The 25,648-nt window shown below is 41.3% G+C and overlaps 1 protein-coding gene across 3 annotated transcripts in view; it reads right to left on the bottom strand.

Moving 5' to 3' along the window:
- Nucleotides 1-25,648, bottom strand: part of LOC140200080 (F-BAR and double SH3 domains protein 2-like) — a 245,379-nt gene that overhangs the window by 112,693 nt on the left and 107,038 nt on the right. For all 3 annotated transcript variants that reach the window (XM_072262822.1, XM_072262820.1, XM_072262821.1), the window contains exons 5-6: nt 24,667-24,811; nt 2,669-2,802 (exon numbers count right to left, since the gene is read on the bottom strand). In XM_072262822.1, the coding sequence (XP_072118923.1) occupies nt 2,669-2,802; nt 24,667-24,811 (279 nt within the window). The remainder of the gene's footprint in view (nt 1-2,668; nt 2,803-24,666; nt 24,812-25,648) is intronic.

The raw sequence follows: 25,648 nt of genomic DNA on the forward strand, positions 1-25,648 counted from the left end.
TGCCGCCTGACCTGTTGAGTTCCTCTATCATTCTGTATCTGTTACTCTGGATTTCCAGCATCTGCAGAATCTCTTCTGTTAATATTTCTTCTTTTTGATCTATTCTTTTACTTTCTGCTTCTTACTTTTTAATTTACATTATTTTTGTATTTTTTTTTCTCACAGTAACACGTCGAAGCTGGACCCTCTCTAACATGCTGGTAGGGAGAGTTTTATTTGGGTTTTCTTTCGTGCTGGCAATGGTTACATCCCGACACGCGGGACAGAAGCAAGGTCGCATTGTGTATTTTACGGACCAGCAAATCCCGGCCGGTTTAGCTAACAGACCGGTGGACACCCCTGCTGAAATCCGGAGGAAAACACACAGAGGGGGATTACAAAGCGAGGAAAGAGGACCGGGTCGAGACAACAGAGACTTTTGGAGAAGAGGAGTTCGGTGGGTAATACCGTTCTGCCTGACCGGAAGTGCACTGAGAGCAGCAAGCGTAAAGGAGTTTCGTGTTTACTGATCTGGTTAAGAACGGATGGTGCAATCTAGAGCATATTACGATCGAGGAACGTGTTTGCAGACTGGATACTGAACTTTTTACTGTTGGACTTCGGCCACATTCCACCGTGATACAATACTCGGCAGCACGGGAGGTCGTTCCTGCCTGTGGCCATCCAACGTGCAGCTCCTCCCATGGAGGGTCAGACACCCTGAGCCAATAGACAGGTCCTGGACTTATTTTCCATCTGGCATAGTTTGTATTTTGTTGTTTGATGGTTGGGGTTTTTTGTATTGCTATATTTACACTCTATTCTTGGTTGGTGCAGCTGTAACAAAACCAAATTTCCCTCGGGATTAATAAAGTATATCTATCTATCTATCTAACAGTCTGTCAATCTTTATTAACTGAGATAAAATCCCACTTCCAAATATTAATAATAATTTATCTTTCCATAAGGTCCATGTAAAACTGCAACAACTATTCAGGCCATGGATAAACTTCAAGTAGGATAAATTTCCACAGAGTTCCTCAAATCACCTAGTTTTGTTTTAAAATGGAGCATTTAATTATTATGGAGATTGTTGTAACATTACAAGTTTTCTTCACCATAATAACCAGCAGCAGCCAGAAACAGTGTGGCTTGGCCCTAGAAGATAGTTAGGCTACATTTGGATTACTGCATGCAGTTCTGGTCACTGCGTTACAGAACGATATGGTGGCTTTGGAGGGGGTTCAGAAGAGGTTCACTGGGATGATGCTTGAATTGGAGTATTAGCTCAAGGAGAGATTGGAAAAACTTTGTTTTCTTTGGAGTGTCATAGGCTGAGGAGCTACCTAGCAAAATTATATATTATGAGAGACATAAATAGGGTTAATAGAGAATCTCCCCCCTCCCCCCACAGGCTTAAAATGAGGAGGAAAGCTTAAAGGATACTTATGAGGCAGATATTTAAGGGGCATTTAGAAAGGTACATAAATGGGTAGACAATAGGGGGATATAGACAATGAGCAGGCAGATGGGATTAGTTTCAATTAGCATCATGGTTGGCACAGACATCATTGGTTTCTTCCTGTAATGTACTCTTTCATGTTCCATGAATTATGTAATAAAATAAAAAGCCTTACTTCAGTAGATTGCAGTGACTGATGATTAACTTCCCCCATCTACTCAGCTCTACCTTATCTTATTTACTAGACCTATTTAATCTAAAGGCTTAGAAAAAAACCTGAGGTGGAGTATCAGGTGCATTTTTCAATTACCAAGATAGCCTGTGAAGTTCAGATTGATAGTTTTTGAGGAAATGATATCATAATTGTACTTCAGTGTCTACAGAGTATCAAGGTTATTATCCTTGTATGAATACAGAAACTGTTTTACAAAAATATTTTTATGGGGGAAATACATAAAGACAACATGAATAGTGAATTAGTTTACCATTTTTCCTCAAATCTGCTAGTTACATTTTGAGTCTCTGATTAAATTTATTTATGATTGTATGTAATGATTGTATGTATTGATTGAAACAAAATCTGATTTTAGGAATCAATTTCCGCAATATTACATTTTGGCACAAATTTGTTATTTAAATTTAATTAAATATTTGATTGATAGAACTTACAAATAATGTCAGCTTTCAGCAAAATTTTTCCATGAAGTTCATTAACAATTTTGGTTTTGTACAAACTCCACTTTCAGAATCAGTTGAAATGCACAAGGTAAATGTACAAATTCAAAACTGAATAATAGTTAACATTCGCTTTTTGTACTTCACATTTTTGTGATATATTGCTTCTCTGACTACAGCAAACTACAATCAAGCCCGATAGTTTTTAATAACTGAGTTTTGTTGTGATTGTATTTCCATGTTCAGGTAAAGCACTATGAGAGAAACTGGTGTACAAAAACACCATTACTGAATGGAGCATATTGCTGATTCTGCAAGAGTTTATATTTCAGCAAACTTCCCAACAGAATTAGTTACAGATCATCAATTTTGCAATGAAATGTTTGTATAGTCATTGTGAGGCAGTATAAATGTACATACAGGGCAGCATGTTTCAATGATTTAGTTCTCATGCAACACACAAACGTATAAGATACAAATTAAAAGGTTTGCACATTTGTTTCTTGTATAGCAAAGAATACCTATTCATATCATAAAAAAATCAAAACGCACTTGGCCTCTAAATCTGCTTTCTCTCGCGCTGCATGAGCCATCTGTTCCAACTCAAAATACTTCTTTTTAGACTTCGCCAGATCCTTCACAGTCTCCTGGAATTCAGCCTGAATTTTTGTCAGCTGATCAATGGACTACAGAAACAAGATAATACTGAGAATTAGATGCAGCACAATGTGAACAGAAGGGTTTTCTTTGTAACAGTAACTGATAATTATGACTACTACTTTACATATCACAAAATAGGGATACAACTGTGGCAGAACTAGAACATTCTTACATTAAGCATTACATTGTAATTTGTGGAGCATGTACACTTGAAAGAGTAGGCAAAGGGCACCTTAAATATTCCACCACTTCTATATGTGGAATTCAAATATGTGGGCAACTCAGTACTTCAAGCCTACTCAAAAGAGGGAGAAAAAAACCCCTCCAATACTGAAACAATGGATCCTTTGTTAAAACAGCAATATAATTTAAGTGCCCCATTCACTTAATTTGTTTTATATTTTACAATAACTCAAAATGTTATGTGCATTACCCTATCATTCAATGTAGTACTTTAGGAAATAAAGCTTGTTTGTTTAAAATTATCTTCCAGGCTACAACTAATATTTCTCAACTCAGAACACTGTCTAATGAGTTCTGTTATTTTAGATAAAGTAACAAAAGTACAATGGACAAGAACTTATTACTTATTCATTTTCAGTTCTTCCTAAAATGCTAGCCTGGTTAATCTGCAAAACACAGGGCAATTTGAACGTTGTTTTTACTATTTAAAATGCAAGCTGCCATCCCATAACCAAACAATAAGATCAAAATTCTTAATCCAAATACTTGAAGCGAGTAGTAGCTGTAATAGATAATTAACCATGAACTGTTTAAGGGAAGGCTCAAGAAAATTCCCTCTCTCAGTGATAGCAAAGTTCACAAGGAGGGCAATAAGTCATTTACAATCATGTTCAGCTACAATTCCAGACAGGTTATTTAGCTGTACTTCTTCCTGAAATCCTCTGCATCACAAAAGATAGCACTCATGCAATTAGGTTTATTCCACATGATGTCCAGAAATGGCTGACAGCATTACCTACAAAAACATTCTAAGATACAAGATGCTATTCTAACTGTAGCACTGAAGGTGTACATTCCAGAACTAACCATGCTATTAGTCAAACTGTTCTAGTACTATGAAAAAAAGTGGCATCCACTTCACATTATGGATGTTAAAAGCTCAAAATAAATTTAGTATCAAAGTATGTATAATGTCAGCACATTGAGATTAATTTTCTGAAATAAAACTGAAATAAAAACATAAAATGCTGGTAACACTCAGCAGGTCATGAAACATCTGTGGAAAGAGAAACATTTAATGCATCAGGTCAAGGCCCAGGCTTTCAACATTAATCATTTCACTTTCCATAAATGCTGCTGACCTACAGAGGATTTCTAGCACATTTTTGTTTTTGCATCAGATTTCTAGGATAGGCACTTTTTGACTTTCTAGTATGGAAAACTGCCCCAATAGGTCCTGTCCACAAAAAGGGCAAATTCAATAACTTGAGTCTCATGTGGACAAGACTAAAGAGATGATTGCGGACTTCAGAAGGTGCAGGTTGATCAGTCCTCACTACGTGGCACCTCAGTGGAGAGAGTGAGCAGCACTAAGTTTTTGAGAGTGCACATTATGGACAATCTCATCTGGTTCCTCAACACCATCTCTTTAGTCAGGAAAGCACAGCAGTGTCTTCACTGACTGAGGAGATTGAAGCCAGTGAGGCTTTCCCCCCATTCTAAACAATCTTTACAGAAGCACCACTGAGAGTGACCTGACCAGCTGCATTAGCACCTGATATGGGAACTGCAAGGTGTCTTGACCACAAGACCCTACAAAGGATTTTGAAGACTGCTGAGAGGATTATCAAGGTCTCTCTTCCACCTATCTGGGGTATTGATCAGGAGCACTGCATACGCAAAGCTATTAGCATTGTCAAGGATCCTAACACACACACACACACACACACAGTTAGGCAGTAAAAGTACGTAAAAGTCTCTTAAATGTCCCTAATATCTGCTTCTTCCACCAACCTGTGGCAACGTGTTCCACGTACCCACCTCTCTGCATAAACAATGTACTGCACCTCTGACATCCCCTATATTTTCCTCCAATCACATTAAAATTGTCTCTTATCTTATACATCTCCATCAATTTACCTCTTATCCTCCTTTGTTCCAAAGAGAAAGCCCTAGCTCACTGAATTTTTCCTAAGATGTGCTCTCTAATTCAGGCAGTATCTTAATAAACCTCCTCTGCACCTTCACTAAAGCTTCCATATCCTTCCTATAATGAGGTAATCAGAATGGGACCCAATATTCCAAGTGTGGTCTAACCAGAATTTTATGGAGCTGCAACATTACCTTGCGGCTCTTGAACTCAATCCCTATTCCCCAACTAATGCACTATACACCCTTTTAACCACTTTATCAACTTGCGCGTCAACTTTGAGGTATCTATGGACATGGACTCTAAAAATCCCTCTGTTCCTCCACAACTGCTCAGAATCCTGCTATTAACTTTGCACTCGGCCTTTAAGTTCGACATTCCAAAGCGTATCACTTAACACTTTTCTGGACTGAATTCCATTTGCCACTTCTCAGACCAGCTCTGCTTCCTATCAATGTTCCATTGCTCACCTATGACAAACTTCTACACATTCCACAACACCACCAAGCTTCGTACTAACCAATTCTTCCCCAACCTCATCCAATTCTGAATTAATGTAGTCTAGTTTCCCAGTATCCCATGTCCCCTAAATTTCTGAATGACCTTACCATGGGGAACTTTGTTAGAGGACTTACTAAAATCCATTACATCACCTCTGCTGCTCTATCTTTATCAATTTGTTTTGTTACTTCCTCAAATAATTCAATCAGGGTTCTGAGACACGACCTGCTTCTCAAGAAGTCATGCTGACTATTCCTAATCAGACTATACTTCTCCAAATGCTTGTAAATCCTGTCTCTAAGAATCCTCTCCAGTAGTTTGCTCATCACTCTTGCAAGACTGACTGGTCTACAATTCCCAGGATTATCCCTGCTATCTGAACAAAGGAATAATATTTGACACAAACAGAGCCTAAAAAGCTCCAGAGATCAAGCAAACTAAGAGGTGGTTGCAGGAGGCAGAGGAATAGTTACAGGATTGCTTTGAGTCAGTGGACCGGGCCGTGTTCAAGCACTCATCTGACGATCTGAATGACTACACCAGGGTTGCAACAGACTTCATTAAAACAGCTGAAGAAGAGTGTGTCCCCACACGATCATTCAGGGTTTACCCCAATCAGAAGCCCTGGATGAACCATGAAATTTGGAATTTGCAGAAGGCCAGATCAGAAGCATTCAAGTCCAGAGATCAAGAACGCGACAAGAGGTGCAGGCATGATCTCTGGAAACCCATCTCATGAGTGAAATGGAGATTCTGGACTAGACTGGAGTTAACTGGGGATGCTCAACAGGTGTGGCAGGGTTTGAATGCCATAATCTACAAAATTAAATCTAGTGACAAGAGGGACAGTACAGCTTCCAGATAAGCTCAATGCTTTCTATGCTTGCTTTGACCATCAAAACAGTGAGAAACCAACGTGCACCCCTATGTCTCCCGATGATCCTTTGGTCTCAGTATCTGAAGATGATGTGCAGGCTGCCTTCAAGTGAGTGAATCCAAGGAAAGCATCTGGTCCGTACAGAGCACCTAGCCGAGTGCTAAAGACCTGTGCTGACCAACTGGCCGGTGTGTTCACAGATATCTTCAACCTCTCACTTCTGCAGTGTGTGGTACCTACCTGCTTCAAGCAGGCTTCAATCATACTAGTGCTCAAGAAGAGTGTAGTAACCTGCCTCAATGACTATTGTCCAGTGGTACTTACATCCACAGTGATGAAGTGTTTTGAGAGGCTGGTGTGGAAACATATCAGCAGTTGTCTGAGTGGCAACCTGGATCTGCTTCAATTTGCCTACCGAAGCAACAGGTCCACAGATGATGCCATCTCATTGGGTCTTCACACAATCCTGGAACATCTGGACAGCAAAGTTGCATATATCAGGATGCTCTTTATTGTTACAGTTCAGCATTTAATACCATCATCTCCTCAAGACCAATCAGTAAACTCTAAGACGTGGGCCTCAATACTGCTTTGTGCAATTGGATCCCTGGATTTCCTCACTTGCAGACCCCAGTCAGTGCAGATGGGCAAAAATGTCTCCTCCACAATCTCCATCAGCACATGCACCTCAGGGCTGCGTGCTTAGGCCTCTGCTCGCTTTACACCTAGGACTGTGTGGCTAACACAGCTCCAACACGATATTCAAGTTTGTTGACGGCACCACTGTTGTGGGTTGTATCAAATAATAAAGGCATCCGTTAGTCTTGCGAGACCATGGATCTGTGCCTGGGAAGTCTTCACTCTCCAGGGCACAGGCCTGGGCAAGGTTATATGGAAGACCAGCAGCTGCCCATGCTGCAAGTCTCCCCTCTCCACAACACCAATATTGTCCACGGGAAGGGCATTAGGACCCATATAGCTTGGCACTAATTTCGTCGCAGAGCAATGTGTGATTAAATGCCTTGCTCAAGGACACAACACGTTCCCTCAGCTGGGGCTTGAACTCACAACCTTCGGGTCGCTAGTCCAATGCCTTAACCACTTGGCCACGTGCCCACTAACCATCAGTGGGTTGTATCAAAGGTGGCGATGAATCAGCATACAGGAGGGAGATTGAAAGTTTGGCTGAGTGGTGTCATAGCACCAACTTCTCACTTAATGTTAGCAAGACCAAGGAACTGATTGCAGACTTTAGGAGAGGGAAACCCAAGTTCCATGAACTAGTACTCATTGGAAGATCAGAAGCGGAGAGGGTCAGTAACTTTAATTTCCTGGGTGTCACCATCTCAGAGGATCTGTCCTGGATGCTTCATATAAATGTAATTGCAAAGAAAGCACAGCAGCGCCTCTACTTTCTTAAGAGTTTGCGGAGATTCAACAGGTCATTGAAAACCTTGACAAGCTTCTACAGATGTGTAGTGGAAAGTGTATTGACTGGCTGCATTATGGCTTGGTCTAGGAACACCAATGCCTTTATGCAGAAAATACGACAAAAGATAGTGGATTCGGCCCAGTACATCATGAGTAAAGCCCTCCCAACCATTAAGCACATCTATATGAAATGTTGTAGAAAAGCAGCATCCTTCATCAAAGATCCTCACCACACAAGCCATGCTCTCTTCTCGCCGCTGCCATCAGGTAGAAGGTACAAGTGCCTCAGGACTCGCACCACCAGGTTCAAGAACAGTTACCAACCCTCAACCATCAGGCTCTTGAACAAAAAAGGATAGGTACACTCATCTATTGAGATGTTCCTACAACCAAAGATCTCACTTTAAGGGCTCTTTGTCTTGTTAGTTCATGCTCTTGTTATTTATTGCTATTAACTTGCATTTGCATGAGCGCAGTTTATTGCCTTCAATGCTCGTGCTCTTTCATTGGTCCTGTTTACAGTTACAGTTCTATAGATTTGCTGAGTATGCCCGCAGGAAAAAGAATCGTAGGGTTCCATGTGGTAACATGTATGTACTCTGTTAAAAATACTTTACTTCGAACTTGTTGCCAAGAATAGACACAGCAATCTCTTCTCTTGTTTCCTGTAACCTGGGGTATATCCCATTCGGTTCTGGGGACTTAGCTATTCTAAGGGTTTTCAAAACTTCTAGCACACCACCACCTTTCTTAACATCAACATCTTCTAGCATATGAGACTGTTCTGCACTGTCCTCACATTCATCAAGGCTCTCTCACTGGTGAATACTGAAGCAAAGCATTCAAAGACCTCCCCTTTCTCCTCTGACTCTAGGCCCATTTCGTCTATGTCCATGATTGGTCCTACCCTCACTCGTCATTCTCTTGATCTTCATGGACATGTAAAATGCCTTGAGGTTTTTCTTAATCCTACTCGCCACGCCATTCTCATGTCACCTCTAGCTGTCGTAAATCTCATCTTAAGCTTCTTCCTGGCTATCTCATAACTCTCAAGAGACCAGTCTGATCTTTATCCTTAATCCTTATGCTTCCCTCTTCCACTGACTGGACCACTTGCTGGTTCCTCTTTAGATCGCACACCCTGACTTTGAAAAATTTTCCTACAAAGCGTGTACATGTGAAGTAATAATTTTACAGTTACCTATCATGTCCATTAGATGTCTACCTATTAGAATACAACAACTTTTAACAGAAATCATAAATTGGCAATAAATTCTGCATTACATACATCTTGTAAATGAATAAACAAAAACACAGCTCTATCTTATTTGACTTTTTTTTTTGCTTAGCTCTCAATTATTAAAGTCTCCAATTTTCAGATAACAAAAACATTCCAAAAAATTAATATTGTCACAATTTTCATGTTTTAAAAATTAAACTATGAATTGTTCAGTGGATCAATACATCTGCATGTATGCTAGTCAGCTGAGCAAACCAATAACATTCAAGGTTTAATACCTGGTTATCATTGTGGTGAAAGAATTATTATATTTAACATCAGTATCTTGCCCTTTGTGGGAAAATGGAGTTTATTAACCAGATTCTAACATCTCAATGATGTTAGTTGGAAAGTACATAGAGATAATGGGACAGGTATATATAGATGAATCATAAGATGCATGATATGCCAATAGATACCATGCATATCAACTTTGCTTCAAGGCTGCAATTATGATGCAGTCACCATCTAGCCAGTTGACACATAGCTTGGCAACTGGCAGTAAAACGGATGCCACAGTAGCATAGCCGTTAGCACAACGCTATTACAACTCAGGGCATTCCAGATTTTGGAGTCCAATTCAGGTGTTGTCTGTAAAGAACTTATGTTTTCCCTGTGAATCGCATGGATTTCTTCTGGGTGCTCTGGTTACCTCCCACAGTCCAAAGAACTACTGGTTAGTAGGTTAACTGGCCATTTGCAAATTGTCCTGTATCAGGCTAGTGTTAAATAGGTGGGTTGCTGGGCGGTGTGGCTTGTAGGGTCGGAAAGGCCTGTTCCGCGCTATATTCTAAATAAATAACTAAAAATAAAATTGCTTAGCAACATCTTAAAAGGGACAAGAAAGATGCTAGATAAATGCAACTAATTCTTTCTTTGAATTTACCTTTCAGCTCTCATGACTTTTATATTTCCTATTATCCACAATAAAAAAAATATAGCCTACACAACAGAGAGGTAATGCCCAATTCCCAGATGATTTAAAGAAAAATCTTGGAAAGGTATCACAGTATCTAGTAGAATACTGACAGCATTAACCCAAAGACAGTAATGCAGAATTGTGCACAAAAGAGAAGGAAAATTAATCATTAAGTAATGCTGGCATGGATAACTTCAATCATTACTTCGAACTGATTCTATAATCTACAGTCTCACTTTCAAAGATTCTTAACAACTGATGTTCTCAGAATTATTTATTTTTTGTACAGTTTGCCTTATGCAAAGATTTTATAAAATTCTACTGTATTTTTTCCTGTAAATATCAGCAAAAATGAATCTCAAGGTAGTATATGGTAATATATACACACACATTAATAATAAACTTATTTTGAACATTGAACAAAGTTTAATTTAGAAATAATTTTTAAAAGCTAATAGAAAAAGACAGAAATAATGGTCAGCACCCTCTAACTGTGCAGGCATAGAAGCTGAATAGTTCTAAAGTGCATGGTCAAGTCCTCAACTTCCATAATGCTGGACATTACTGTGGGATAACCATGATCTGTCATGAGAATTCATATGGAATACAGTAGGAGACCATAGGCGTCTGCAAATATTCTAGCCCTCAGGCTAGGCAATTCACTATTGAATTTGTATCAGGTTATTTGGCACAAACCCAGTAGGCCCCTTGATTTTAAATGGAGCAAATTAGTTGGAAAGGAAAGGAAAATGCAAACTCATTTTATTCAAATTAGTTGATTGACATGTATTTGATTGTAGAATTTTAATGAATTTAAAATAGTCATACACATCCTCTCTCATCTTGTGAACTTGAGGTTGGATATAGATTTAATTATCCAGTTCTCAAAGCAAATCAGGGGCACATCTTTTTAGTTTCAGCCTGGAAGACCCTAAGCTATAAATAACAGGAATTCTGCAGATGCTGGAAATTCAAGCAACACACATAAAAATTGCTGGCGAACGCAGCAGGCCAGGCAGCATCTCTAGGAAGAGATGCAGTCGACGTTTCAGGCTAAGACCCTTCCTCAGGACTAACTGAAGGAAGAGTGAGTAAGGGATTTGAAAGTTGGAGGGGGAGGGGGAGATCCAAAATGATAGGAGAAGACAGGAGGGGGAGGGATGGAGCCAAGAGCTGGACAGGTGATAGGCAAAAGGGATACGAGAGGATCATGGGACAGGAGGTCCGGGAAGAAAGACAAGGGGGGGGGACCCAGAGGATGGGCAAGGGGTATATTCAGAGGGACAGAGGGACAAAGGGAGAAAAAGGAGAGTGAGAGAAAGAATGTGTGTATAAAAATAAGTAACAGATGGGGTACGAGGGGGAGGTGGGGCATTAGCGGAAGTTAGAGAAGTCGATGTTCATGCCATCAGGTTGGAGGCTACCCAGACGGAATATAAGGTGTTGTTCCTCCAACCTGAGTGTGGCTTCATCTTTACAGTAGAGGAGGCCATGGATAGACATGTCAGAATGGGAATGGGATGTGGAATTAAAATGTGTGGCCACTGGGAGATCCTGCTTTCTCTGGCGGACAGAGTGTAGATGTTCAGCAAAGCGGTCTCCCAGTCTGCGTCGGGTCTCGCCAATATATAAAAGGCCACATCGGGAGCACCGGATGCAGTATATCACCCCAGCCGACTCACAGGTGAAGTGTTGCCTCACCTGGAAGGACTGTTTGGGGCCCTGAATGGTGGTAAGGGAGGAAGTGTAAGGGCATGTGTAGCACTTGTTCCGCTTACACGGATAAGTGTCAGGAGGGAGATCAGTGGGGAGGGATGGGGGGGACAAATGGACAAGGGAGTCGCGTAGGGAGCGATCCCTGCGGAATGCAGAGAGAGGCGGGGAGGGAAAGATGTGCTTAGTGGTGGGATCCTGTTGGAGGTGGCGGAAGTTATGGAGAATAATATGTTGGACCCGGAGGCTGGTGGGGTGGTAGGTGAGGACCAGGGGAACCCTATTCCTAGTGGGGTGGCGGGAGGATGGAGTGAGAGCAGATGTACGTGAAATGGGGGAGATGCGTTTAAGAGCAGAGTTGATAGTGGAGGAAGGGAAGACCCTTTCTTTAAAAAAGGAAGACATCTCCCTCGTCCCAGAATGAAAAGCCTCATCCTGAGAGCAGATGCGGCGGAGACGGAGGAATTGCGAGAAGGGGGTGGCGTTTTTGCAAGAGACAGGGTGAGAAGAGGAATAGTCCAGATAGCTGTGAGAGTCAGTAGGCTTATAGTAGACATCAGTGGATAAGCTGTCTCCAGAGACAGAAAGATCTAGAAAGGGGAGGGAGGTGTCGGAAATGGACCAGGTAAACTTGAGGGCAGGGTGAAAGTTGGAGGCAAAGTTAATAAAGTCAACGAGCTCTGCATGCGTGCAGGAAGCAGCACCAATACAGTCGTCGATGTAGCGAAGGAAAAGATGTGACACATGATTGGAAGATGTTGAATTCTTGTGGGTTGAGTCAAGAAACTGCAAGGGTAAAAGGACATTGATGATATATATAGGCCTCCCAACAGTGGTTGAGATGTGGACCACAGATTACAACAGAAAATAGAAAAGGCATGTCAAAAGGGCAATGTTATGGTAGTCATGGGAGATTTTAACATGCAGGTCAATTGGGAAAACCAGATTGGTAATGGATCTCAAGAAAGTGAGTTTGTTGAATGCCTAAGAGATGGCTTTTTAGAGCAGATTGTCATTGAGCCTACTAGGGGATCAGCTATACTGGATTGGGTGTTATGTAATGAACCAGAGGCAATTAGGGAGCCTAAGGTAAAAGAACCCTTAGGAACCAGTGATCACAATATGATTGAGTTCAACTTGAAATTTGATAGGGAGAAAGTAAAGTCTCAAGTAGCAGTATTTCAGTGGATTAAGGGAAATTACAGTAGTACGAGAGAGGAGTTGGCCAAAGTGAACATAGAACATAGAACATAGCATAGTACAGCACTTTACAGGCCCTTCAGCCCACAATGTTGTGCTGACCCTCAAACACTGCATCCCATATAACCCCCTACCTTAAATTCCTCCATATACCTGTCTGGTAGTCTCTTAAATTTCACGAGTGTATCTGCCTCCACCACTGACTCCGGCAGTGCATTCCACACACCAACCTCTCTCTGAGTAAAAAACCTTGCTCTAATATCCCCCTTGAACTTCCCACTCCTTACTTTAAAGCCATGTCCTCTTGTATTGAGCAGTGGTGCCCTGGGGAAGAGGTGCTGGCTATCCACTCTATCTATTCCTCTTATTATCTTGTACACCTCTATCATATCTCCTCTCATCCTCCTTCTCTCCAAAGAGTAAAGCCCTAGCTCCCTTAATCTCTGATCATAATGCATACTCTCTAAACCAGGCAGCATCCTGGTAAATCTCCTCTGTACCCTTTCCAATCCTTCCACATCCTTCCTATAGTGAGGTGACCAGAACTGGACACAGTACTCCAAGTGTGGCCTAACCAGAGTTTTATAGAGCTGCATCATTACATCGCGACTCTTAAACTCCATCCCTCGACTTATGAAAGCTAACACCCCATAAGCTTTCTTAACTACTCTATCTACCTGTGAGGCAACTTTCCGGGATCTGTGGACATGTACCCCCAGATCCCTCTGCTCCTCCACACTACCAAGTATCCTGCCATTTACTTTGTACTCTGCCTTGGAGTTTGTCCTTCCAAAGTGTACCACCTCACACTTCTCCGGGTTGAACTCCACCTGCCACTTCTCAGCCCACTTCCGCATCCTATCAATGTCTCTCTGCAATCTTCGACAATCCTCTACACTATCTACAACACCACCAACCTTTGTATCGTCTGCAAACTTGCCAACCCACCCTTCTACCCCGACATCCAGGTCGTTAATAAAAATCACGAAAAGTAGAGGTCCCAGAACAGATCCTTGTGGGACACCACTAGTCACAATCTTCCAATCTGAATGTACTCCCTCCACCACCACTCTCTGCCTTCTGCAGGCAAGCCAATTCTGAATCCACCTGGTCAAACTTCCCTGGATCCCATGCCTTCTGACTTTCTGAATAAGCCTACCGTGTGGAACGTTGTCAAGTGCCTTACTAAAATCCATATAGATCACATCCACTGCATTACTCTCATCTATCTACCTGGTCACCTCCTCAAAGAACTCTATCAGGCTTGTTAGACATGATCTGCCCTTCACAAAGCCATGCTGACTGTTCCCGATCAGACCATGATTCTCTAAATGCTCATAGATCCTATCTCTAAGAATCTTTTCCAACAGCTTTCCCACCACAGACGTAAGGCTCACTGGTCTATAATTACCCAGACTATCCCTACTACCTTTTCTGAACAAGGGGACAACATTCACCATTCCCGTGGACAACGAGGACATAAAGATCCTAGCCAGAGGCTCAGCGATCTTTTCCCTCGCCTCGTGGAGCAGCCTGGGGAATATTCTGTCAGGCCCCGGGGACTTATCCGTCCTAATGTATTTTAACAACTCCAACACCACCTCTCCCTTAATATCAACATGCTCCTTAACATCAACCTCACTCATATTGTCCTCACCATCAAGTTCCCTCTCATTGGTGAATATCAAAGAGAAGTATTCATTGAGGACCTCGCTCACTTCCACAGCTTCCAGGCACATCTTCCCACCTTTATCTCTAATCGGTCCTACCTTCACTCCTGTCATCCTTTTGTTCTTCACATAATTGAAGAATGCCTTGGGGTTTTCCTTTACCCTACTCGCCAAGGCCTTTTCATGTCCCCTTCTTGCTCTTCTCAGCCCTTTCTTAAGCTCCTTTCTTGCTTCCCTATATTCCTCAATAGACCCATCTGCCTTCTTCCGCCTGACTAGATTTTCCACCTCACTTGTCACCCATAGTTCTTTCACCCTACCATTCTTTATCTTCCTCACTGGGACAAAATTTATCCCTAACATCCTGCAAGAGATCTCTCAACATTGAGCACAGGTCCATAGTACATTTCCCTGCAAAAACATCATCCCAATTCACACCTGCAAGTTCTAGCCTTATAGCCTCATAATTTGCCCTTCCCCAATTAAAAATTTTCCTGTCCTCTCTGATTCTATCCTTTTCTATGATAATGCTAAAGGCCAGGGAGCGGTGGTCACTGTCCCCTAGATGCTCACCCACAGAGATCTGTGACCTGACCCAGTTCATTACCTAGTACTAGATCTAGTATGGCATTCCCCCTAGGCGGCCTGTCCACATACTGTGACAGGAATCCGTCCTGGACACACTTAACAAACTCTGCCCCATCTAAACCCTTGGAACTAATCAGGTGCCAATCAATATTAGGGAAGTTAAAGTCACCCATGAATTGGAAGGAGTTGCTGGCAGGGATGTCAGCAGAGCAGCAATGACATGCATTTCTGGGAAAAATGAGGAAGGTGCAGGACATACGTATTCCAAAAATGAAGAAATACTCAAATGGTGAAATAGTACACCCATGGCTGACAAGGGAAATCAAAGCTATTGAAAAAGCAAAAGAAAGGGCATACAACAAAGCAAAAATCAGTGGGAAGGTAGAGGATTGGGAAGTTTTTAAAAACCTACAGAGAGCAACTAAAAAAATCATTAGAAGGGAAAAGATGAAATATGAAAGCAAACTAGCAAATAATATCAAAGTGGATAGTAAATGTTTTTTCAAGTATGTTAAAAATAAAAGAGAAATGAGAGTGGATATAGGACCGCTAGAAAATGAGGAAGGAGAAATAATAATGGGGGACAAAGAAATGGCTGATGAACTAAATGAGTATTTTGCATCAGTCTTCACTGTGGAAGACACTAGTAGTATGCCTGATGCTGTAGTGTGCCAAGGAAGAAAAGTGGGTGCAGTTACTATTACAAGAGAGAAGTGCTCAAAAAGCTTAAAGACCTAAAGGTACATAAGTCACCTGCACCAGATGAACTGCACGCTAGGGTTCTGAAAGAGGTAGTGTTAGAGATTGCGGTGGCATTAGAAATGATCTTTCAAAAATCATTAGACTCTGGCATTGTGCCAGACGACTGGAAAATTGCAACTGTCACTTCACTCTTTAAGAAAGGAGGAAGGCAGCAGAAAGGAAATTATAGACCAGTTAGCCTGACCCCAGTGGTTGGGAAGATGGAGTCAATTGTTAAGGATGAGGTGATGGAGGACAAGCTAGTACAAAAGTCAGCATGGTTTCCTTCAGGAAAAATCCTGCCTGATGAACCTATTGGAATTCCTTGAGGAGATTTCAAGTAGGATAGATAAGGGGATGCAGTGGATGTTGTATAATTGGACTTTCAGAAGGCCTCTGACAAGGTGTCACACATGAGGCTGCTTACCAGGTTAAGAGCCCATGGTATTACAGGAAAATTACTAATGCAGTTAGAGCATTGGCTGACTGGTAGGAGGCAGTGAGTGGGAATAAAAGGATCCTTTTCTGGTTGACTGCCAGTGACTAGCGGTATTCCACAAGGGTCAGTGTTGGGACCACTTCTTTTTATGCTGTACATAAGTGATTTAGATAATGGACTAGATGGTTTTGTTGCCAAATTTGCAGTTGATATGAAGATTGGTGGAGGAGCAGGTAGTGTTGAGGCAACAGGTAGGATGCAGAAGGACATAGATTAGGAGAATGGGCAAGAAAGTGGAAAACGAAATATAATGTTGGAAAATGCATGGTCATACACTTTAGTATGATTAATATGACTATGACTAGTAGAAATAAATGTGTGGACTATTTTCTAAACGGGGAGAAAGTCCAAAAATCTGGGATGCAAAGGAACTTGGGAGTCTTTGTGCAGAACACCCTAAAAAGGTTAACTTGCAGGTTGAGTTGGTGGTGAGGAAGGCAAATGCCATGTTAGCATTCATTTCAAGAGGTCTGGAATACAAGAGCAAGGATGTGATGCTGAGGCTTCATAAGGCACTGGTGAGGCCTCACCTTGAGTAATGTGAACTATTTTGGGGCCCCCATCTTAGAAAAGGTGTGCAGGCATTGGTGAGTGTCCAGAGGAGGTTCACAAGGATGATTCCAGGAATGAAAGGGTTATCATACAAGGAACGTTTGATGATTCTGGGTCTGTACTCGCTAGAATTCAGAAGGATGGGGGGGTGGGGGTGGATCTCATTGAAACCTTTCAAATGTTGAAAGACCCAGACAGAGTAGATGCAGAAAGGATGTTTCCCATGGTGGGAGAGTCTAGGACAAGAGGGCACAGCCTCAAGATAGAGGGGTGCCCTTTCAAAACAAAGATGTGGAGAAATTTCTTTAGCCAAAGGGTGGTGAATTTGTGGAATTTGTTGCTACATGCAGCTGTGGAGGCCAGGTCATTGGGTGTATTTAAGGCAGAGATTCTTGATTGGACATGGCATCAAAGGTTATGGAGAGAAGGCCGGGAATGGGGTTGAGGAGGAGAAAAAAAAGAGATCAGTCATGATTGAATGGCGGAGCAGATTCAATGGGCCAGATGGCCTAATTCTGCTCCTATGTCTTATGGTCTTATGGAATATCTAAGAAAAATGTCAAAAAATTATAAATCAGAGCCTTTTTTAAACAAGATGATGTGAAAAACAAAAATACAGATTCTGAAAATCTGGATTAAACAAAAAAATGATATACTCAGTAGGCTAAGCAGCATCTGTGACAAGAGTGAAGACTTCATCAGAATTTAGATGTTAGAAACTAAAATATTTTTGAATTTCAGAGGTGGTGGTGAAATGAAGAAAACAATGGGAATGTCAGTGAAAGAGGAAATGACTGGCACACTGACTGACTCTGCCTGCTGAAAGGTAATGGTGAACGCTCATTTTAATTCGTCTGGAGACGATGTAAGCAGAAAAGATAGAAAAATACAGGGGACAAAAAGAAACAAAACTGAAATGGTAAAATACAGAACACAACAGCTGCTGGAAATGTTAAAAGAACACCACAGATACCCATCTTTGGAAAGAGAAAAACAAAGTTCATGTTGCAGGTTAATAATGATTCCTTGCAATTAGCTGGTTACTCATAAGTACTTATTTCAGCACTAATTGTAATTTATTTATACTTCCTGCAATCCAGCATTCCATTGTGGGTGTGCAAGAAGCCATCTCCTCTATATTCGGGACATTGCTTTGCTCAGGTCTCTTAGAGTGAAACCCCATGACAGCTCCAATTCTCCACCCTACTCCCAGACCAGTGTCTTCTGCTCCAAGATTGTTCTAATGAAACAATATATTGATCAAGGAACAGCATCTCATCTTCCATTTAAACACATCAGGACTTAATATTCAATTCAACAATGCCAGACAACTTCAATTTCCAGTTTATTTCAGAAGTAGACAGTAATAGTGCTATATCAAGGCTAAGTGGTTTTAGTATCCTCACCTCAAATAAATCACATTTTATGAAAGCTTTCCAAAGAGCTACAAAAGTGCAGATAACTTTTTTTTGGTCAGTTATAGGCCAAGTTAACAACAGTTCAATAGAGGAGAAGTTGCTGGATAGAAATAGATTTTTAGAAGTATATTGCGTAAATCAGTCACATAAGTTCCCTCAATAATTAAAGTTTTTCTGTTTTGTGTCCATGTTCTCCAGTTTCATACAAGTGTAACATACATTTCTCAGGTTTTGAAAATCTAGTTTGTAACCTGCTATAGTTCCTCAAGTAAACCAAATTCCATGGTGGAAAGCTTATTAATAGTGAGATTAAATTGTCACTGAAAACAAAAGCAAGATACTGTAGATGCTGGAAATCTGGAAATATTCAGGAGCTTAGGCATCTCTCAGTTCAAAGGCAGAGCAATGCAGATTTTCGCGAAAGGTCATTGACCAATACATCAGCTGTTTCTCCAAAGATACAATGTGGTCTGTTGGTCATCTCATGCACTTTCAACAGTAAGAAAACCGCTGTGTTAGCCTGCAATTCCTTGACCAAGTATTAAAGCAATTCTTAATAGATATAGAAAGAATCCACAATACACAGTTTATTACTCTGAAACTGGAAAATCTATGACGTAACATGCACACAAAGCAAAGGCAAATCTCTCAGTACTAAAATAAGCCATGATAGAATCAGAGAGGACAGGAAGATTTTTAATTGGGCAAGGGCAAATTATGAGGCTATAAGGCTAGAACTTGCAGGTGTGAATTGGGATGATGTTTTTGCAGGGAGATGTACTATGGACATGTGGTCGATGTTTAGGGATCTCTTGCAGGATATTAGGGATAAATTTGTCCCAGTGAGGATAATAAAGAATGGTAGGGTGAAGGAACCATGGGTGACAAGTGAGGTGGAAGATCTAGTCAGGTGGAAGAAGACAGCATACATGAGGTTTAAAAAGCAAGGATCAGATGGGTCTATTGAGGAATATAGGGAAGCAAGAAAGGAGCTTAAGAAGGGGCTGAGAAGAGCAAGGGGAAATGAGAAGGCCTTGGTGAGTAGGGTAAAGGAAAACCCCAAGGCATTCTTCAATTATGTGAAGACCAAAAGGATGACAGGAGTGAAGGTAGGACCGATTAGCGATAAAGGTGGGAAGATGTGCCTGGAGGCTGTGGAAGTGAGCAAGGTCCTCAATGAATACTTCTCTTTGGTATTCACCAATGAGAGGGAACTTGATGATGGTGAGGACAATATGAGTGAGGTTGATGTTCTGGAGCATGTTGATATTAAGGGAGAGGAGGTGTTGGAGTTGTTAAAATACATTAGGACGGATAAGTCTCCAGGGCCTGACGGAATATTCCCCAGGCCCTGGAGACTTATCCATCCTAATGTATTTTATGAGGGAAGAGATTGCTGAGCCTCTGGCTAGGATCTTTATGTCCTCGTGGTCCATGGGAATGGTACCGGAGGATTGGAGGGAGACGAATGTTGTCCCCTTGTTCAAAAAAGGTAGCAGGGTTAGCCCGGGTAATTACAAACCAGTGAGCCTCATGTCTGTGGTGGGAAAGCTGTTGGAAAAGATTCTTAGACATGAGATCCAGGGAAGTTTGGCCAGGTGGATTCAGAATTGGCTTGCCTGTAGAAAGCAGAGGGTTGTGGTGGAGGGAGTACATTCGGATTGGAGGGTTGTGACTAGTGGTGTCCCACAAGGATCGGGTCTGGGACCTCTACTTTTCGTGATTTTTATTAACGACCTGGATGTCGGGGTAGAAGGGTGGGTTGGCAAGTATGCAGATGACACAAAGGTTGGTGGTGTTGTGGATAGTGTAGAGGATTGTCGGAGATTGCAGAGAGACATTGATAAGATGCAGAAGTGGGCTGAGTAGACAGGTATATGGAGGAATTTAAGATGGGGGGGTTATATGGGAGGCAGGGTTTAAGGGTCGGCACAACACTGTGGGCCAAAGGGCCTGTACTATGTTGTAGTGTTCTATGTTCTACAGATGGCAGAAATGGTTAAACAAGGGTACAGTTTATTTGCAAGTGTATGTCTTAAACAATTTGGTGATTTTGAAAGCACTGTGGAAACTGTAGGCAAACATTCTAGATAATAATTATCTACAATCAAAAGAAAGCACACTAATAGTGGAAGGGTGCTTGGATGAATGCATAATACTACATATTTTATCAGCATTATATTGTTCAGAATCACAGGGCAATACAGAACTGATACAGGTCCTAAGGCCCAACAGGTTCACACTGACTTTGGTGTGCACTCAGCTAGTCACAATCTCCTGATTTTGGTCCATATCCCTCCGAGCCTCGCCTCGCCCCTCCACACACCCATCTAAGTGCTCCTTAAATGATACCACAGTACCTAACTCAACCACTTCCTCTAGCAGCTCAATCCATATTACTCACCATCATCTGGGTGAAAAACTGGCCCCTCAAATCCCTTTTAAATTTTTCTCCTCTCACTATAAACCTATGCCCGTACCTACAGACTCTCCCACCCTGGTGAAAAGATTTACCATCCACCTTATTCATGACTCATAATCTTTAATCCTCTTGAAGGTCAGCAGACATTCTCCTCCATTCCAAGGAACACAGACCTAGCTTGGCCAAGCTCTCCTTTCTAGTCCTGGCGAGACCCTTGTAAATCTTCTCTACACTCTTTCCAATTTAACAATGGGGTGTTAAAATTTCTATAATAGGGTGACCAAAACTGTACGGAATACTCCAGGTATACCCTCACTAATAATTTCTACAGGTGCAACAATGTCCCAAATCTTATACTCAATGAAGACACAAGAGACTGCAATGCTGGAATTTGCTGGAGGAACTCAATGAGTTGAGCAGCATTCTTGCTACCATCAGGGAAGTGATGCAGGAGCCCAAATGCAACCACTCAGTAATTCAAGAACAGTTTCTTTCCCTTGCCATCATATCTCTGAACATTACTTCATTATTTCCTTCCCCCCCTACACTATTTATTTGTAATTTATAGTAATTTTATGTATTTGCAGTCTACAACCATTTTCACATCATGCAAGCCAGTAATAATAAACCTGATTCTGAATTGCTGGGGGGAAAGAAAATGTGAACAATTCGGGTTGAAACTGTGAACTAGTGCTGATGCAGGATTTTGACCTGAAACATGGACATCCACCCACAAATGCTGCTTGACTCAATCAGTTGCAGATTATTGTTGCTCCTATACTTAGTGCCTTGACTGATGAAGGCCAGCAGGCTATACTTTGACGCTGCTTTCAAGAAACCACATATTTGTATTCTTAAGCCTCTCAGTTCTACTTCATTCTTACAGCATTGTTAAGAATGTTCTAGGTAAGATAATGGATCAGACATCGTAAAGAAATGTTTGAAAACATTAAGCAATTTCAATCCTTTCAGTGATTGGAACTTGATCTTTAAAAAGGCTATCTTTCAAAAAAAAGCAGTTAGTTGCTTTTCAATTGTTTCCTTCTTCTTTATATCCTTTTTATTTCTTTCACTTCAATTTGTAACTGCTTGTTTTGTTTACATTTGAGTCCTTGACCAACTGCTTCACCAAATATTTATCTCCAATAGCAATGTCACACTTCAGCAACAAGATCAGCATAATACACTATAAATATCAACTTTGGCAGCCTTTTGAAAAGAATGAGAAGTGGTCTTATTGAAACAAAATATTCTAGGGAGATTAACACAGGGAATGGCCGAAGGATGTTTTGCTAATGAGATATCTAGAACTAGACATGTGGTTTCAGAATAACACACACAAAATGCTGGAGAATCTCAGCAGGCCAGGCAACATCTATGGAAAAAGAGTACATCCCTTTTCCAGCTCTCACCTTATCTCCTTGCCCACCTATTGCTTCCCTTTGGTGGTCCTCCTCACTTCCCTTTCTTCCATGGCCTTCTGTCCTCTTCTATCAGACTCCCCTTTCTCCAGCCCTGTCCCCACCAATCAACTTCCAAGCTCTTTACTTCATCCCTCCCCCTTCAGATTTCACCTATCCTCGTGTGTTTCTCTTTCCCTCCTCCACCTTTTAAATCTACTCCTCAGCATTTTTTTCTCCAGTCCTGCTGAAGGTTGTGGCCCGAAAAGTCAACTGCACTCTTTTCCATAGATGCATTTCCAGCATCTGCAGATTTTCTCTTGTTTGTGATGTGGTTTCAGAATAATGGGTTACTCATTTCAAATGGCAATGAGGAATATTTTCTTGAAGAATCATGAATTTCCAGAATTATATACTCCAGAGAGCTGTGGAGGCAGAATAAGTGAATAGTTTCCAGAAAGAGACAAAAGACACTTAAAGCAACACACACAAAATGCTGGAGGAATTCAGCAGGTCAGGCAGCATTTATGGAAATGAATACAGTGTCAATGCTTCAGGCCAAGACCCTTCTTCACAACTGAACAGAAGGGGAAAGATGCCAGAATAAAAAGGTTGGGTGTAGCTAGAAGGTGATAGGTGAAGACAGGTGGGCAGGAAAGATAAGGGGCTGGAGAGGAAGGAATGTGATAGGAGAGGAGAGTGTACCATAGCAGAAAGGGAAGGAGGAGGTGGAGCCAGTGGAGGTGATAGGCAGGCAAGAAAAGGTAAGAGACCAGAATGGGGAATAGAAGAGGGGAATGGTTCGGATATTTTTTTAAAATCAGAAGGAGAAATTGATACTCATGCCATCAGGTTGGAGGCTACCCCATTGGAACACAAGGTATTTGTCCTTTACTCTGAGGGTGGCCTCATAATGGCACAAGAGGAGGCCATGGACCGATATGTCAGAATGGGAATGGGAATTGGAATTAATTGTTTGGCCTCAGGTAAGTTCCACTTTTGGTGGATGGAGCGGAGGTGCTCAACAAAACAGTTTTCCAACTTACGATGTGACTTATCAACGTAGAGGTTGCTGCATTGGGAGCAATGGACACAATAGATGACCCCAGCAGATTTGCAAGTGAAGTGTTGCCTGACCTGGAAGGACAGTTTGGGGCCCTCAAAAGAGGTGAGGGAGGAGGTGAATGGGCAGGTAGAGCACTTTGACCGCTTGCAGGGATAAGTGGTGGAAGGGAGATTAGTGGGGATGGATGAATGTTCAAGGGAATGACAGAGGTAGCAATACCTGTGGAAAGGGGAAGGGGGGGTAGGTAAAGATATGTTTGGTGGTAGGATCAGAGTAACCTTGGACAGGAGGATAGTGGGCAACTAGTTTTGAGCAACAGTCCCGTGCCCTGCAACCTTGTTCCAGCCTCACGTTCATCAACATTTCCAGTCCACAGCTCAGGCAGCAACAATCATTAGCTGGAAAAACACAAATCATCTTCACAAAATCTTCCCAATCCACTGGAAAGACGCAGAAACAATGTCAGCGTCTTCTGTAGGTCAACATTCCCCCTTTCAGTTAGCTACCTTTGGCAGGGCACTTTTGGGCTTATTTGACGACGGCATCCCAAAACGGACTCTCTGTTCAGAGTTCTCATGGTCGGAAGAAATTATTCAAAGGTGGGCTCTGAGTATCCCTTAAGAATGTATGTACCCCATTAACTTCTGGAAATCCATGGCTCATGATTGCTCAAAATGGTAAATGCATATTTAGGATGTCCTGAGACCATCAAGCACAAAAGCCTTGTGTAAAAGGTAAAAGGACCACAACAAAAAATATCTACCTATACCACCACGTCCTTCTATGAAATAATCTGTGGTTCTCATATTGATCTCATGTCAACTGAATACTGGAGCAGGAATAACTTATTCTCAATCCCAATGGAGTGTGCAAAAACAAGACATGATGAAATGATTGGATCAGCAATGATCTCAATATATAGCAGAGGAGATTCAAACGGTTGATTGACTAAAAGGCTATTACTCTGTAAAAACACAAGAAAAAGTAGAAAATGATTCTTTTTAATAAAATGCACTTGAATAGAATAGTCAATATGAATGCTTGAACGAAACGAACAAAAGGCAGCATTTACAGCTGATGGCTCACAGCTTCAGGGACCGGGTTCAATGTAAACCTCAGCTGCTATCTGTGTGGAATTTACACATTCTCCCCATAACTATAGAGTGTCCATCAGCTATACTGGTTTCCTCCCATGTCTGAAGTTAATGTTGGTGCATTAATTGGCTACCCTTTAGTTCAGAAAGTGGTAAACAAGTCAAAAAGTAGCTGATTACACTTGCAAGGCTACATAGCGAGGCCCGAATTCTCTGCTGGGATAATAATGGGTCTGACGGACTGAATGGTCTTATTCTGTACTGTTAACAGTAATTAAGTGAAACAAATGAAAAGTTATACTGTGAAAAAAAAATGGAGTTTCTAAGATATTTGTAATCCTGCATAGCTCTCTATGATATTAATTAGTTATGAAGGAAAAGATACTGAGCAACCAATTTGCAAATACCTTTTTCAGCTGCTGTTCTTTAATACTTTTTACAATTTTAGCAGGTTCCAAGATGTGATTCCTATAGTTTTCAGATGCTATGATTCGAGACTGGGCCAAATGTAAGGTTCCTTCTAGATAAGACTTCCATACTGCAAGAATGCTCCTGTAACATACAACAAAAACAAATATTTAGAATTTTAGTATGCCTATACAATGGTTTCTACACATTCCACATTGCTTATTAAAAGCAAAACTTGGAGCTGCCAAATTTGTATAAAACATTTTTAAATTTCCCCTTTCTGGATTTGAATGAATTTCATGAGAACAGAAGAATCAAGATCTTTTTCTGCACAATAGGGTCAAACCATCTTCAAATCATGCCTTCATTTAGTAACTTTAAGAGAATAATACAAGAGGCACATTTTTCTGCAACTAAAATTCTACATTTAATGATACTTCTGTCAGGGAAGGCTTCATTATATCTAATATGGCATTTATTTGGCCACTGTATGGAAATGTATGGACAGGATGACAGGAAAATCAGATGAACCACTTGACACTACTGCAATACTTCATTTCCATTATTCTTACCTCATTGTAACAATGAAGAAATAAATCAACAAACTTTTAATTCTTAAAAGTGTCAAACTCATCAGATCAAAACTTGAATAGAAGAATGAATTCATTGTCTATGAAAATACCTTACACTTTAGAGTTTTGAGGGTTTAACCAGAAAGATAGCTGAGGGACAGCCAGTGGCTCAGCTATACTTGAATTTACAAGAAGGCCTTTGATAAAGCATCAGAGCTCTGTACAAAATTATAACTCAAGGTATTAGGGTAACACAGTAATAAAGATAAACAAACTGAAAACTTAGCAAACATAAACTATAGACACAAGTAGTACTCCAGATGCTGGAAATCTAGAACAATACAATGTCTGGAAGAGCTCAGCAGGTCAGGCAGCATCTATAGAAGGGAATAAACCTGATGAAGGGTCT

The sequence above is a fragment of the Mobula birostris genome, chromosome 7 (assembly GCF_030028105.1).
Source record: "Mobula birostris isolate sMobBir1 chromosome 7, sMobBir1.hap1, whole genome shotgun sequence".
Taxonomy (NCBI): Eukaryota; Metazoa; Chordata; class Chondrichthyes; order Myliobatiformes; family Myliobatidae; genus Mobula; species Mobula birostris.